This window comes from Phyllobates terribilis, unplaced genomic scaffold (assembly GCF_046119375.1).
Source record: "Phyllobates terribilis strain yellow unplaced genomic scaffold, ASM4611937v1 Scaffold_3__8_contigs__length_932513732, whole genome shotgun sequence".
NCBI classification, from domain to species: domain Eukaryota; kingdom Metazoa; phylum Chordata; class Amphibia; order Anura; family Dendrobatidae; genus Phyllobates; species Phyllobates terribilis.
The window spans coordinates 258770998-258786706 of NW_027362763.1; the positions used below are offsets into that span (position 1 = coordinate 258770998).

Here is a 15709-nt window from a genome sequence, read left to right on the forward strand (position 1 = left end):
GGGCATCTGGTACTGGGGCACTGCGACGGACATAAGGTCTCGAAAATCCTCTGTGTCTACCAGGCGGAAAGGCTGCATTTCTGTAGCCAACAGCTTGCAGATGGTGAAATTCAACCTCTTAGCTTTGTCATGGCTAGAAGGAAATGGTCTTTTACTTGTCCACATCTGAGGGACCGAGGGCTGGCTGTTGTGCTTAGATGGGGTTGAGTAGGTTGTCCCCGGCAAACTGCCGGTCTGTGAGGAAGATGCAGGCGTAAAAGTTAGGTTGCCTTGATCCAAAGGTGGTGCTCTCGATGTCGGAGAGCGCTCAACACCAGCTGGTGTTTCCACTTCCAAATGAAATGATGACCTGCCAATCACACTGGCTGTTGCGGGTAAAGAGGTGGCAGGTCTGCATTCAAAAACATGTGTGACTGCTGTCCCCCCAGTCACAGAGGATGAAGAGGCCACGGATGCACAAGATGGGGCAGACGGTGGTTGGCCAGGCCCACTAGGCCGCATTGTAGAACAGTGAGCTTCCCACTTCAACTTATGCTTCATATCCATGTGACGGTTCATGCATGAAGTACTCAAACTATGGATTTTTTGGCCTCTACTTAGCTTTTGGTGACAAATATTACAGATAACACGAGTTGGGTCATCCTTATCGATCTGAAAAAATGCCCAGGCTATGCAAGGCTTAGAGCCCATGCGACCTGAAGAGGCACCACGACTTGTGGTCAGAAGCAGAGTTGTGGTTGAGGATGCAGTTGTTGACGTGCTTCCAGTACTCCGTCTCTGTCCAGGAAGGGGAAACCTAACCTCGTCGTCAATAGCATCTGTGACGCCCAGCTGCGCTTGGTATCACAGATCCTAGAAGAGTGCATTGATGGAATCCTCCACAAGAGGCCCCCATAAACATTCACACATCTCCACCTTCCACCTCAGACCAGCAGAGTTAGCCCGTTAGGGATATAAATAGGGAAGGTGGAGCTAGGCAGTTCAGTTCCTCTGAAGAGTTCCTGCAGTAGAGAAGCCTAAGAGAGGTCAGTCTGCAGTGGAGCTCAGTCTAGTCTAGAGAACTCAGTTAATAGTTCTGCAGTGGAGCACTAGGCTCCTGCTAGCTAGATTCAGGGAGCCCAGTTAGAGCTTAAGGTGTGCCGGCGCCATAAAATCGGTGAAGCGCGGCAAGCTGCTGTTAGTGTGTATAGCCTAGTGAGGGCCCGAGTAGGCCGAAGGCGAGTGGAGAGTTAGTACATAGGGGGCAGAGGAGCTTAACCAGCTCACCCCAAAGCATTTACCGGACACCGGATCCGAGCTTACCGGGATCTCTATGACCCAGTAAGGCATAACCGGAATACCTGGAGAACTACAAGTCCCAGGATCGCTAAGGTGCTGATACATAACAGAGCCAGGAGACGCTTAGGCCCCACATACTGGGAGCGTGAACTCCAAGACAAGGCCCTACCACAAGGTCATCCAGAGCAGGACAGAGACAAAGTTAGGCCTAGCTCCAGGCAGGTCAGAAACTTACTACGAAGAGGCAAGAAATAGAAGGCCCTACACCCGCTCATTGGGGAGGATCCTGATATGCACCCTTCACCCTACAGTGCTCCGGGATGTGCCTGAATTTCCACCAGTAAAAGGTACTGAAGTGACTATCGTGTCCGTTCCCGTTCTTGCTCTGACCCAGCTGGGTCTCGCCTGTCCTGCATTCCCCCTGCATACGCTGCCCTGAGGCCTAGCTCCACCTGTGGGGAGCTATACCATCGAGCTGCCTTATCACCGGCCTCAGTGGACTGCTGCAGCGCTGGTGCTTCTCACCAGATACCACAGGTGGCGTCACGAACTCTTATAAAATTAACAATTATCCACCCTTTTAAAGAGTGACCCCAGGGTACGGGCCAGGGAGCTGACCACCGTGACATCCCCAAGGCCAGGCAAAGGCCCGGGTACCGAGTCATCCCCATCCCCTGGGCTAGTCACATCCTCCTCCACCTCCTCTGCTGACCTCATCGACTGGCTGACTGTGGGTTGACAGTAAGTGGGATCTCCAACCTCGTCATCATCACCCTGTGTGTTCTCACACCCGTCGTCCTAAGAGCCAACCTCTTCCTGCCCTGACCGAAAAGTCAAGTTGTCACTCCAATCAGGTATTTGAGTCTCATCATCGTCTTCATCATTGTCTCCACCAACAGGAGTTACAGTTTTGGGAACGAGGTTCTACATTATGCTCAGAACCTTCTTCATCTGGTCCTGCTCGACCCACCAGCGGACAGGCACCAGTATTGGAAGAGGGGGGCTGGCCGTCAGGGTCCACCGCGGCTCTGGAACAAACCCGGTGACACGGAGGTCGCACGGGCAGGAACGGACTGGCCGTGTCGGCTTGGCACTCCAGCGTAGTCCCTCTGCCCGCTCGCGCCCGTAACCTCAAAGGGATGCGCAAGTGGCTTTTCTTCCCAGGGCTGTTCCCCCGCCCAGTAGGAACGTGGGGAGCTCAGGTCGGCCTTCCACTGTACTCCCTTACCTCCCTCGCCCTCTTTCCTTCTTCCGTTCTCCATCTAACCCCTCGGCTCTGTGGTGTCCGCTCTCTCTCCAGCTCTCTCCTTCTCACAGGTGGACTGGCGAATCTTTTGGGCCCAGGCATAAGAAGTTGTTGAGGTAATGGATAATATGTGACCCCTTAGAAATGTCCATTACAACCCATTCGAGGAAGCAACTAAACGCCTCAAATAGTGAGCAGGATCTGGAGCACCCCATGGGCAAACAGCGATCTATATAGTATGCTCCTTCCCAGAAGCAGCCCAATAGGTGGACACTATTCGGAGGCACAGGTAGTAAGTAACCGGAACGCCACATCAATGTCTGTTTTGGCCATTAGGGTGACCCTTCCCAACTTCTTGATCCGCCTGATTGCCTTGTCAAAGGATGTACAGTATATACTACTGTACTTGGTTCCGCGTCGATGTTGTCGTTTACTGACCTGCCCCTTGGATATGACAAATGGTGGATTAGTCCGAATGTATTGGGTTCCGTTTTTGGCACAACTCACAACCGGGATACCACTACGTCTTGTAAGGAAACTGTTCTGAATGGAATCGCCATTCTACCTAAAGATATTTCTTTTTTTAATTTTCTTGTCACGACGTCTGGGTGTTGGTAGGCTGATTTTAGATTTTTACTCCAGCCTTTCTTGATTTTAGAAGGGCATAACATGCCTATAACTGTGTCTCCCCCTCCTTTTACTCCTCCACCTCTTTTCTTTTCGCATGACTATATGTACTTGTCACTTTTCCATGTGTTAGTTGTGTCTTCTGAGCAGTTTGTCAGCTTTTGGACACCTTTTGAAGTGTTTTCTATGTGTTCTCTATGTGTTTCTATGTGTTTATGTTTACCTGCCATTGATTTTAACGGTGTTCGAAGGTGTTCGACGAACAGTTCGACGAACAGTTCAGCGAACATACGGGTGTTCGATGAACCGAACCGAACTCGAACACTACGGGGGTGGCTCAACACTATTTCCTACGCTGTCATGTAAGTGACAGAGCGGAAAACACCAGAACATGAACCTGAACGTAAATACGGACTTCCCGAGGAAGTCCGTGTTCGGGGTCCATGCCCGAACAGTAGGTGTTCAGTACGGACCCCGAACTTTAGTGGTCGGGTTCGCTCATCACTAATGGCTGGTAAATTAAAGGTCATATTTCTGTTACTAATGGGAGAAAATAACAGGTGGTGAAGTGGTTTGCTAAAATAACCATGTACTGTTTTTATTTTACATTTTTCAAAGTACAATAAGCATCTTAATCACCTACCTTGGCAATCTTCTGATGACAAGAAATATGCATTCCTTTTGCAATTAATGATGCAGCCACATGGTAGATGACTCCAATGCTCAGATAAAACAAACATCGAAGTGGTGGTAGCAGCTAACAAAGTCAGAAGAAAACTCAATGTCTCAAATGAAAGGTTCTGGAAGCCAACAATGTGCTGAACAGCCATCTGTATCTGAAAATCAGAAAATTGATATCTTAGGTAATTAAATAATAACTCAATGAATAACGTATGTGTATTACATATTTGACATTATCAATATCCCCATTGTTAAAGGGAACTGAGATATTGATGACCTATCCTTAGAATAGATCATTTACAGTTTCTAAATGCAGTGCCTTGAAAAAGTATTCATACCCTGTGAACTTTTCCACATTTTTTCACATTACACTTACAAACCTAAATGTTTTTTATTTGGATTTTCTGTGATTTACCAAAACAAAGTAGCAAGTATTTGTGAAATGTAAAAGGAAATGGCTTTCTAATTGTTTAAAAAATATAAATCTGAAAATTATGAAGTGCATTTATATTCAGCCTCCTAGAGTAAAGCAGGGTTAAGTTATAAAAAAAATAGCCCAAGCTCTCAACATCTCACAGAGGATTGTTTAATCAATCATCCAAAAATGGAAGGAGTATGGCACAACTGCAAACATACCAAGACTTGGCCGTCCACCTAAACTGACAACCCAAGCAAATAGAGCACTAATTAGAGAAGGAGCCAAGAGGCCCTTCGGTCACTCTAGAGGAGCTGCAGAGATCCACAGCACAGGTGGGAGAATCTCTTCACAGAACAACTATTAGGCCACGGCCCCACTATCAGTATTTGGTCAGTATTTTTTCTCAGGAGTGGGAGCCAAAACCAGATGAGGTATAGTAGAAACAAGTCACCAATTCTGCATTTAGCACCCACTCCTGTTTTTGGCTTCCACTCTTCAGAAAAAATACTGACCGAATACTGACCAAATACTGATAATGGGGCCGTGGCTTTAGTCATATACTCAAAAAACTGACCCTTATGGAAGAATGGCAAGATGAAAGGCAATTTTGAAAGAAGTCCTGTTTGCAGTTTGCAAAAACCCATGTAGAGGACACAGCTAACATGTGAAAAAAGGTGCTCTGGTCAGATGAGACCAAACTAGAACTTTTTGTGCTAAATGCAAAGCGATATGTGTGGCGGAAAACTCATGTGCAACTGGAGAAAGTGGAGATAAACCCACGCAGCCAATAGTAAAGGATGCAGTGGGAAAACCGTGAAAAGAACGATGTGGTTTTTATTTGTCAGTCAACTCATTTCAAAGCACACTTGCTTCTTCATCAGGACAAACCACAGATGTAAAAGTCAAAAGACACATGCATGCACATACATACAGAAACATGCATGCACATACATACATACACATGCATGCACATACATACAGAAACATGCATGCACATACACACATACACATGCATGCACATACTTACAGAAATAAGCATGCACATCCATACAGAAACATGCATGCACATACAGACATATGCATACACATACATACAGACACATGCATGCACATACATACAGACACATGCATGCACATACATACAGAAACATGCATGCACATACATACACAAACATGCATGCACATACATATACATACATGCATGCACAGACACACACATGCATATACATACAGACGCATGCATGCACAGGCACATACATATACAGGGTGGTCGAAAAGTAGGTGGACAGAAAGTGTAAAAAGGTTATGAAGGGGGAGATTTATCAAACACTAAATTGCAGCCGCCTGTCTGGATCGTCCTCCAATAAACCATGAATTATACATGGACAATAAGCTTTCCACCCAATAGATTTCAGGATTCGCATGATAGAAGCTCGTGAAATTCCCAATTCCAAAGAGGTTCTTCTGGTGGACTTTTTTGGACTCTGAACAAATGTTTCAGCAACAAGTTGTTTATTATCTTCTGTACAGACTGTTTTGGGTCGACCAGTTTTTGGAGCATTAAGGATTGAGTCAGTGGCATTGAATTTGTCACGAATGCTGTAAATGGTTTGTCTCTTTGGGGCTTGAGTATCAAATGTTTCAACCCAATTTGCTCTAACGGTTTCAGCATTTTGAGATTTCCAATACTCTGTTAAAATCCATTTTCTTTGATCTGTATTTAAATTGTTTGCCATTATGTGTTATCTGAATTATCCGAAAAGAAAACAGATTTGAGGGAGATCTATCTGTGAAAACTAGATCTGTGAAACTGGCTCAGTTGCCCTTAGCAACCAATCAAATTCCACCTTTCATTTTCCAAAGAGTCTGTGAGGAATGAAAAGTGGAATCTGATTGGTTGCTAAGGGCAACTGAGACAGTTTCACTTTACACCATTTATGATAAATCTCCCCCTTCATAAACTTATTACACTTTCTGTCCACCTACTTTTGGACCACCCTGTGTATATATATATATATATATATATATATATATATATATATATACACACACAGCTCTAAAAAAAAATAAAGGGAACACTTAAAACAACAGAATATAACTCCAAGTAAATCAAGCTTATGTGAAATCAAACTGTCCACTTAGGAAGCAACACTGATTGACAATTAATTTCACATGCTGTTGTGCAAATGGATTAGACACTAGATGGAAATTATTGGCAATTATCAAGACAACCTCACTAAAGGAGTGGTTCTGCAGGTGGGGACCACAGATCACATCTCAGTACCAATGCTTTCTGGCTGATGTTTTGGTCACTTTTGAATGTTGGCTGTGCTTTCACACGCGTGGTAGCATGAGACGGACTCTACAACCCACAGAAGTTGCTCAGGTAGTGCAGCTGATCCAGGATGGCACATCAATGCGAGCTGTGGCAAGAATGTTTGCTGTGTCTGTCAGCGTAGTGTCCAGAGGCTGGAGGCGCTACCAGGAGACAGGCCAGTACACCAGGAGACGTGGAGGGGGCCGTAGGAGGGCAACAACCCAGCAGCAGGACCGCTACCTCCGCCTTTGTGCAAGGAGGAACAGGAGGAGCACTGCCAGAGTCCTGCAAAATGACCTCCAGCAGGCCACAAATGTGCATGTGTCTGCACAAATGGTTAGAAACCAACCCCATGAGGGTGGTATGAGGGTCCGACATCCACAGATGGGGGTTGTGCTCACAGTCCAACACCGTGCAGGACGCTTTGCATTTGCCGCAGAACACCAGGATTGGCAAAGTTGCCACTGGCGCCCTGTGCTCTTCACAGATGAAAGCAGGTTCACACTGAGCACATGTGACATGTGAGTCTGGAGACGTCGTGGAGAGCGATCTGCTGCCTGCAACATCCTTCAGCATGACCGGTTTGGCAGTGGGTCAGTAATGGTGTGGGGTGGCATTTCTTTGGAGGGCCGCGCAGCCCTCCATGTGCTCTCCAGAGGTAACCTGACTGCCATTAGGTACCGAGATAAGATCCTCAGACCCCTTGTGAGACCCTATGCTGGTGCGGTTGGCCCTGGGTTCCTCCTAATGCAGGCCAATGCCAGACCTCATGTGGCTGGAGTGTGTCAGCAGTTCCTGCAAGATGAAGGCATTGAAGCTATAGACTGGCCCGCCCGTTCCACAGACCTGACTCAGATTGAGCACATCTGGGACATAATGTCTAGCTCCATCCACCAACGTCACGTTGCACCACAGACTGTCCAGGAGTTGGCGGATGCTTTAGTCCAGGTCTGGGAGGAGATCCCACAGGAGACCATCCGCAACCTCATCAGGAGCATGCCCAGGCGTTGTAGGGAGGTCATACAGGCACGTGGAGACCACACACAATACTGAGCCTCATTTTGACTTTTTTTAAGGACATTACATCAAAGTTGGATCAGCCTGTAGTGTGTTTTTCCACTTTAATTTTGGGAGTGACTCCAAATCCAGGCCTCCATTGGTTAATAAATCTGATTTCCATTGATGATTTTTGTGTGATTTTGTTGTCAGCACATTCAACTTTGTACAGAACAAAGTATTCAATGAGAATATTTCATTCATTCACATCTAGGATGTGTTATTTGAGTGCTCCCTTTATTTTTTTGAGCAGTGTATATACATACAGTATATATTTATTGTCTGAAAACCATCCCTGCTGTTTGGAAGATTTTTTTAGAAAATGGAAAACCCCTTTAAAGGTTGTCAGCACAATCCACCTCCCAAAGTTATTTATACGGTCATGGTGCTTTCCGAAAGATTTCATTCACACTTTTACTGATGCAATGTGTTGATCCTCGACTGAAAATCCCTGTTTTAATTTATATGCAGATAAGGCTTAAGGTCTCTTGGTATGAAAGCACTTCCCAAGCCTCTGCCTTCCCTTCTTTATTCCCTGTCCTGCCCCACCTTCTTCTACTTGCCTGACATCTCACTGACCATGTAGTCAGGAGTGTGATCTGTCAGGCAAGCGGAAGAAGGTGGGGCGAGACAGGGGATAAAACCAGAGAGGTAGAGGTGTGGGAAGTGCTTTGACACTCCCAGAGCATTTAAGCCTCATATGACTTAAAATATTTTTTTTTCAGTCAGGGATCAATAGATTACATATGTAAAGGTGTGTATGACATTGTCTTTCAGAAAGCACCATGACCATATAAACTGGGGATCATTCTGCCAGAATCCCCTTAGGATATTTACCTATTTAATTTAGAGCAGTTTCAGAGGTCACTTGGTCCGTAGCTATTAGCTTTCTGATGAGCCCACCAGATGTTACAGCACCTCCTATCACAGGGATGTGAAACAGAGGGCCAAAATTAAAAAATGGAACAAAGTTGCTGGCCAACCTTGATATTTATTAAAACAATGTCTACAATTGAGGAAGCTTTTCATCATCATCAAATATAATGATGACCCTTTTCATATGAAAATAAACTTAAAGGGGTTTTCCTATGAACAAAGTTAATTTTAATTAATACATCTAACAATAAAATAAGTTCCACAATTGGATGTGTTAAAATTTTTTTTTCCTTTCCCAAAAATCTTATAAATACAGTTAGGTCCATATATATTTGGACAGAGACAACATTTTTCTAATTTTGGTTCTAGAGATTACCACAATGAATTTTAAACAAAACAATTCAGATGCAGTTGAAGTTCAGACTTTCAGCTTTCATTTGAGGGTATCCACATTAAAATTGGATGAAGGGTTAAGGAGTTTCAGCTCCTTAACATGTGCCACCCTGTTTTTAAAGGGACCAAAAGTAATTGGACAATTGACTCCAAGGCTATTTCATGGACAGGTGTGGGCAATCCCTTCGTTATGTCATTCTCAATTAAGCAGATAAAAGGCCTGGAGTTGATTTGAGGTGTGGTGCTTGTATTTGGAAGGTTTTGCTGTGAAGTAAACATGTGGTCAAAGGAGCTCTCCATGCAGGTGAAACAAGCCATCCTTAAGCTGCAAAAACAGAAAAAACCCATCCAAGAAATTGCGACAATATTAGGAGTGGCAAAATCTACAGTTTGGTACATCCTGAGAAAGAAAGAAAGCACTGGTGAACTCATCAATGCAAAAAGACCTGGGCGCCCACGGAAGACAACAGTGGTGGATGATCGCAGAATAATCTCCATGATGAAGAGAAACCCCTTCACAACAGCCAACCAAGTGAACAACACTCTCCAGGAGGTAGGCGTATCAATATCCAAATCTACCATAAAGAGAAGACTGCAATAAAAGTAAACACAGAGGGTTCACTGCACGGTGCAAGCCACTCATAAGCATCAAGAATAAAAAGGCTAGACTGGACTTTGCTAAAAAACATCTAAAAAAGCCAGCACAATTCTGGAAGAACATTCTTTGGACAGATAAAACCAAGATCAACCTCTACCAGAATGATGGAAAGAGAAAAGTATGGCGAAGGCGTGGTACAGCTCATGATCCAAAGCATACCACATCATCTGTAAAACACGGCGGAGGCAGTGTGATGGCTTGGGCATGCATGGCTGCCAGTGGCACTGGATCACTAGCGTTTATTGATGATGTGACACAGGACAGAAGAAGCCGAATGAATTCTGATGTATTCAGAGCCATACTGTGTGCTCAGATCCAGCCAAATGCAGCCAAACTGATTGGTCGTCGTTTCATACTACAGATGGACAATGACACAAAACATAAAGCCAAAGCAACCCAGGAGTTTATTAAAGCAAAGAAGTGGAATATTCTTGAATGGCCAAGTCAGTCACCTTTTCTCAACCCAATTGAGCATGCATTTCACTTGTTAAAGACAAAACTTCAGACAGAAAGGCCCACAAACAAACAGCAACTGAAAACCACCGCAGTGAAGGCCTGGCAGAGCATCAAAAAGGAGGAAACACAGCGTCTGGTGATGTCCATGAGTTCAAGACTTCAGGCAGTCATTGCCAACAAAGGGTTTTCAACCAAGTACTAGAAATGAACATTTTTTTACAATTATTTAAACTGTCCAATTACTTTTGGTCCCTTTAAAAACAGGGTGGCACATGTTAAGGAGCTGAAACTTTTAAACCCTTCATCCAATTTTAATGTGGATACCCTCAAATGAAAGCTGAAAGTCTGAACTTCAACTGCATCTGAATTGTTTTGTTTAAAATTCATTGTGGTAATGTCTAGAACCAAAATTAGAAAAATGTTGTCTCTGTCCAAATATATATGGACCTAACTGTATGTCTCTATAAATGAGTACAGCGTGTTTTTTTTTTATAATAAACTGCAGCCAGGGCCAAACATTTTCTGAAAGGGAACAACCCCTTTAAGGGGAGGAGGAGGCGTCATTTTTTACAAGGGGTGTATATGATTATACTGACAATGGGTGCATGTGATTATACTCCTATGCATGTGATTTATATACACAACAACCCTTGCAGTAAAATAATGCCCTTAACTCCAGGGACATATTTATACATGTATAAGCATATGCAGCGACTATTTTCTCCTCCATCATCCCCCCGTTGCTAGTATCAATAGCACATATTTTTGTTATAATAAAAAAAAACTAACTTGAAGAGTCATCTAGCCCCCTCACATTCCTTCCCTTCTTCCATTGAGATCCACAGTGTCCCTGATGAGTGACCTTACACACAATGCCACTTGAGCAGTGGCACTCAGCTAAAGTAAAATTGATGCTGCTCCTGCTTCTCCTTTTTGTCCAGACTACCCTACCTTTGTGACTCAAGCACTGTCACAGGCAAAGCAGACTGAATCTGCTGTGATGCAAAAAGCGGAAAATAGCAGTGGGGGTGCACATGCCAAAAAAGGATAAGGGTAAATTGTAGGCTTCTTGCCTAGGAGAGGTGACAAAGCAGGGCGGGGACCCAACAATGAAGGACGTCTTGATGGTGGCTGTTGGGCACACATATATTGGCCAATCTATGTGCCAAGTACCATCCTTTTAATGTAATTTTTCATATTAATATTACAGATTAATTTTCAAATATTTCATATATACATTATGTAGCGCTTTCCTATTTTTCCATGGCAGCAATGCAGTTTCAATGCTTTAGAGCAATCATTGTTAGCAATTCAGGGTGCAACTTAATTGTTTTCTATAGTTTCATTTTGTTAGTTGGCTCCTGTTCACACAAGGTTGGATGTGCTGGTAATTTTGTGCTGTTTGTATCTAGTCCTTGTTTGGCATGTGCACTCCCACTCCCATCAGCCTCAGGTGATTTTGAGCAGTTAGCTGGTTCACTCCTGTCCCATAAATTGTAGGTTTCTTGCCCAGGAGAGGTGACAAAGCAGGGCAGGGACCCAACAATGAAGAACTCCTTGAATCTTCTGTGAGGCAGTCAGGTCAAAGCACTGCAGAGGATAGTATTTTTCCCACCCTCACGCACCTCTCCGTTGGGCATCGTAATAGCATGAGAAGCGGGGTAGAAAAATAAATGCATCCTAATTGGAGTGGGGGAAATAGATGCAACTAACTTGCTGTCACCCTGAGGTGCCTTCCACTGAAGCCAGGCAGCCTGGAGCAGACACTAAAAGACCCATGAATGGAGCGGAGACAGCAGTGCAACTAATCTGTCTCTCCGCGGTGCCCACACTGCAGTCTGGAAGCCGGTACTGACAGTAGATGCGCTGTGCTTGGGGAGGAGACAGCCTAACTTTATGTCTCCGCTCCAACCTGGTTGCCAGACTTTATAGTGGGAAGCGCCACAGGGACACAGCAGATTAGTTGCACTGTGAGGCTAACTTACTGTCTCCCTGTGGTGCCTCCCACCAAAGTCTGGAAACCAGCACCAACAGTAAATGCACTGTGATTGGAGTGGAGTCAGCAAGTGAACAAACTTGCTGTCCCCCTGCAGTGGGTATTTCCTTGCGGGCCAAATGTAATCACCCTGCGGTCCAGATTTGGCCCAAGGGCCAGAGTTTGACATGGATAGTATGTTCTAGCACATCACACAGTGCATATAGAAAAGGACATCACACCCTTGCTCACAATTCAAGGTTCTGTTTTCATGATGTATTAACTCAGGTAATATATAGTCATAATTCCACTACTATTGAAACTTTTTTTTTTAATTCTCACAGAGAACAATCCCCAAAGCCATTAGATCTAGGACAATACACTTGTTCCATTTCTACTTTGAGAACAATTTCTCCATTAACAGCCCGATTCCAACAGGCACAACTTACAATGGCAAGCCTTTTATTTCATAAGGTATTGGTGATAAATCTTAAAAGATGTTGTATCTCAGATGTGTTTAAAAACAAAGAAATGAAAGACAGGTAACCTTTATGTTGGCACATTGGAATGAACACATTGATGGTACATGTAAAGTGTTTTTCCTACTACAACCCAGGGCCAGCTTCACACAGCCATAATGTACACCTTTTAGAATCCATGTAATGGCCACAACACCTGGTTCATCCACGGTTATACCAAACCAGACTAGCAATGCAGCCGCATAGGTCTACGGTCATCTGAATCTGATGTTACCCAGCAAGTTTCAGGGCAGCATGAAGGAAGTGGGACACATTAATGAGAAACATTGTTTATAAATTGTGCAAACATTTGTAGGTGGTGTATTCAATTATTCATGAAAATGTTGGAGTGATGTAGTTTTGTACATGTCCTGCTCTTTAGAATACCCTTCTAAGTCTGATGTGATTAAGCCGAGAAGAAAGTTTATTTAAAGGGTATTTCTGTAAGGTTAGGCGCAGATGACCTTGTATTATCTCATTCGAAAGAAGTGGGCCATTTATGCAAATCACTCTCTGATAAAACTCTGATCAGAGTATTAGCATAGTGTGATCCAATTCTCTCGGATGAGGAGAAGACGGAGAAAAAAAAATTCTCCATCTTGTCCATTGTGTCATTCCGTGGAAATTGGACTGCACTCAGATATCATCCGAGTGCAGTCTAATGGTTTCCACGCACTCATTGACTTACATGGCCGATTGTGATCTGAATATCGGATCAAAGTTGGCCATGTGAAACTCTGACATGTGCAGGGCCCAATAGAATGGGGATGGATAGCAGTCATCCGAATATTACAGTTGTCTGCACGAGCCCTGAGAAGAAATGATTGCATATACACGGAATTGATTGTAATTTCTCGATCAGTGGGGCTCCATCCGCTTAGACCACCACAGATCACCATAACGGGGGATTTCTGTTGCATGCTCAACCGCAACTTCAATCATCCTGCTAGAGATAGCCGAGCAAATGAATGGAATGGTAATTGATGGGGGTCTCAGCAGTTGGACCCAATTTTCTACTTACCAGAATATAAAGAAGATAAAACATGTTGCATTTGGATTTACGTGAAAAAGATAAAATGGTTTCTAGATGTTTTATCAATGTGGCGGACATATTCACATCATTCACTATGCTTTTCTTTAAACTACCCTTGTGCTTTCCTGCTCCTGAATTGTTCACTGCTAATAGTTATGATCTACACATTATTATACGTTTTATTATTCGCAAAATGGTCCTCATCATCCAAGGTCTTCTACGCTGGAGCCAGGCTAACTCTACTCCTCTTTAACCTTTTCCTCTACAGAAACATCTGCTCATATTAATATGTAGCACTGCAGCCATCTCTGACTTAATAAAACATATATTTCCCGCAGTTCACTGTCAGAGCAATGCCTTTGTGACATGTCGAGGTTGCCGACACATTAAAAAAAAAAAAGCAATAAAAGGCTTTTACTTTCAATGAACGTTACAGAGTTGCATACAGCAAGCATTTAACCCTGTCATAGCCGCATCTGTTCACAGAATCAGTAGGTTCATCACTTCTACTCTCTATTCCATATCTTAATAGCAAATGCGAAAAAATGCTTAGACATGCATAGAGAATAATGAAGCTATATATTGCAGTATGAAAGAGCATGCTTTTACCATGATCGGAAGCCAGAGAATGACTTTAGCCAGAGCAAGTATCAGGGAAAAGCGCTTCTGAGCATAGAGCACGGTCACGCTCCTGCTACCTCTCATGGAGCTTGGACAGTGGCGATCGTCGCCCACACTCTTCTTGTAGACCGCATCTGAGCTCACACACGTCTCATTGAAATTCTTCAAGGTTTTACCAGCAAGGTTATCTGGAGACATAGACGAGGCGTTGCTGCCCAAAGGTGTATTTGGGGTTAAATAACCTTTCGCAATATCTCTATAACTGAAATAGAAAAGCTGTTCCTGGTTATCCGAGCAAAGCAACTGGTGGGTGAGAGGGACGGAGAAGACAGTCAGAACGCAAAAACAGAAAGAGTAAAATGCAAATAAAAAGAGCACGTAAGAGCTGGTGCAGTCTATAAGGCATCCCCAAGACGTGGCACTGTAAGCACCCCAACCACAAAAAGGAAAAGCACTTATTGTCAAACTAACAAGCCATGAGCTGGCAATCGCCCATGATATCTTAGGAGGCATTCTGGTAGTTTCATAGTTTGCTGGTTTGGAAACTGTGCAGAAGTTATAGGAAATTATTATAGATGCCTTTAAATTGCTTGATACTCCCTGAAACAGGTAGATGAAAGCTGCGGCCGTGCACAGGGGATGAGAAAGTGGATTATTAGTCCATTGTTTTACCATGAAGATGGACGCCGGTACCACACAGAGAAAGTCGTCCACACATAAGGAAGCCACTAACATAGACAGCGCAGACCGGTTCTTTATCTTCACCAAGGACACCAGGGAATAAAGGCTGTTCACCAACACAATTAACGTCAGTGTCAATGTAAGACAAAAAAGAAATATATTACTAGTCGCCGGGGACTTTGGTGTCTCTGTACTTGTACTGGTGCTGTTTGCATACAGAAGAGTTGTTGGAACCGACATTGCTTTAGATTGTATATTCTCTTATTGTATATAGGTTACGGGAATAGAGGCATCCATACTACTCCACAGGTCCTTCAATTTCCTTCTGAAGGTGATGTATGACCATTTTCTAAACTTTGCTTTCTGAGCCTTCACTGTAGTAAAAGTTCCATTTAGGCTGCAGATTAGATCCTCGAGAAGTGTGCTCAAGAGCTGAACTCCTGTGAAATGCACCGTGCCCTACGGAAGCATCCGCAGCTGTCAGGTTCAGGATGGCCAGGGGAAGGAAGAAGCATCTCCATCCATTACTCAGACATCCCGCACAACATGAGGAGATGAGATGTGGAGAGGGCTGAGGAGTGGATAGGATCCTCAGTGAGGATGGTTGTAGAGTGAGATGTTCTTTGAATCAGTCTGTTCGGAGCTGCAGGAGGGTGGAGTTTGCCCACGGCTCTCAATAGGAAGAGAACTAGAAGCACGAGGATGATGATGTACGCAATCTTCTCTCAGAAAATTACTGGAGCTTCTTTGTACAACTGTTCGGCTCTGTACGGCTTCTGTCACTGAATCTTTTATAATCAGACTCTTTATTTAAAAAAAAAAATTCTAATGATTTTTAAATAATTCTACTTTATTTCAGATATTCGGAAGCATCT

At 43.9% G+C, this 15709-nt stretch overlaps 1 protein-coding gene across 1 annotated transcript in view; it reads right to left on the reverse strand.

Moving 5' to 3' along the window:
• Positions 1-15452, reverse strand: part of GPR149 (G protein-coupled receptor 149) — a 182830-nt gene extending 167378 nt beyond the window's left edge. The window contains exons 1-2 of the mRNA XM_073674756.1: positions 14142-15452; positions 3795-3987 (exon numbers count right to left, since the gene is read on the reverse strand). Of these exons, the coding sequence (XP_073530857.1) occupies positions 3795-3987; positions 14142-15074 (1126 nt within the window). The 5' untranslated portion in view covers positions 15075-15452. The remainder of the gene's footprint in view (positions 1-3794; positions 3988-14141) is intronic.
• Positions 15453-15709: the final 257 nt, after the last annotated feature.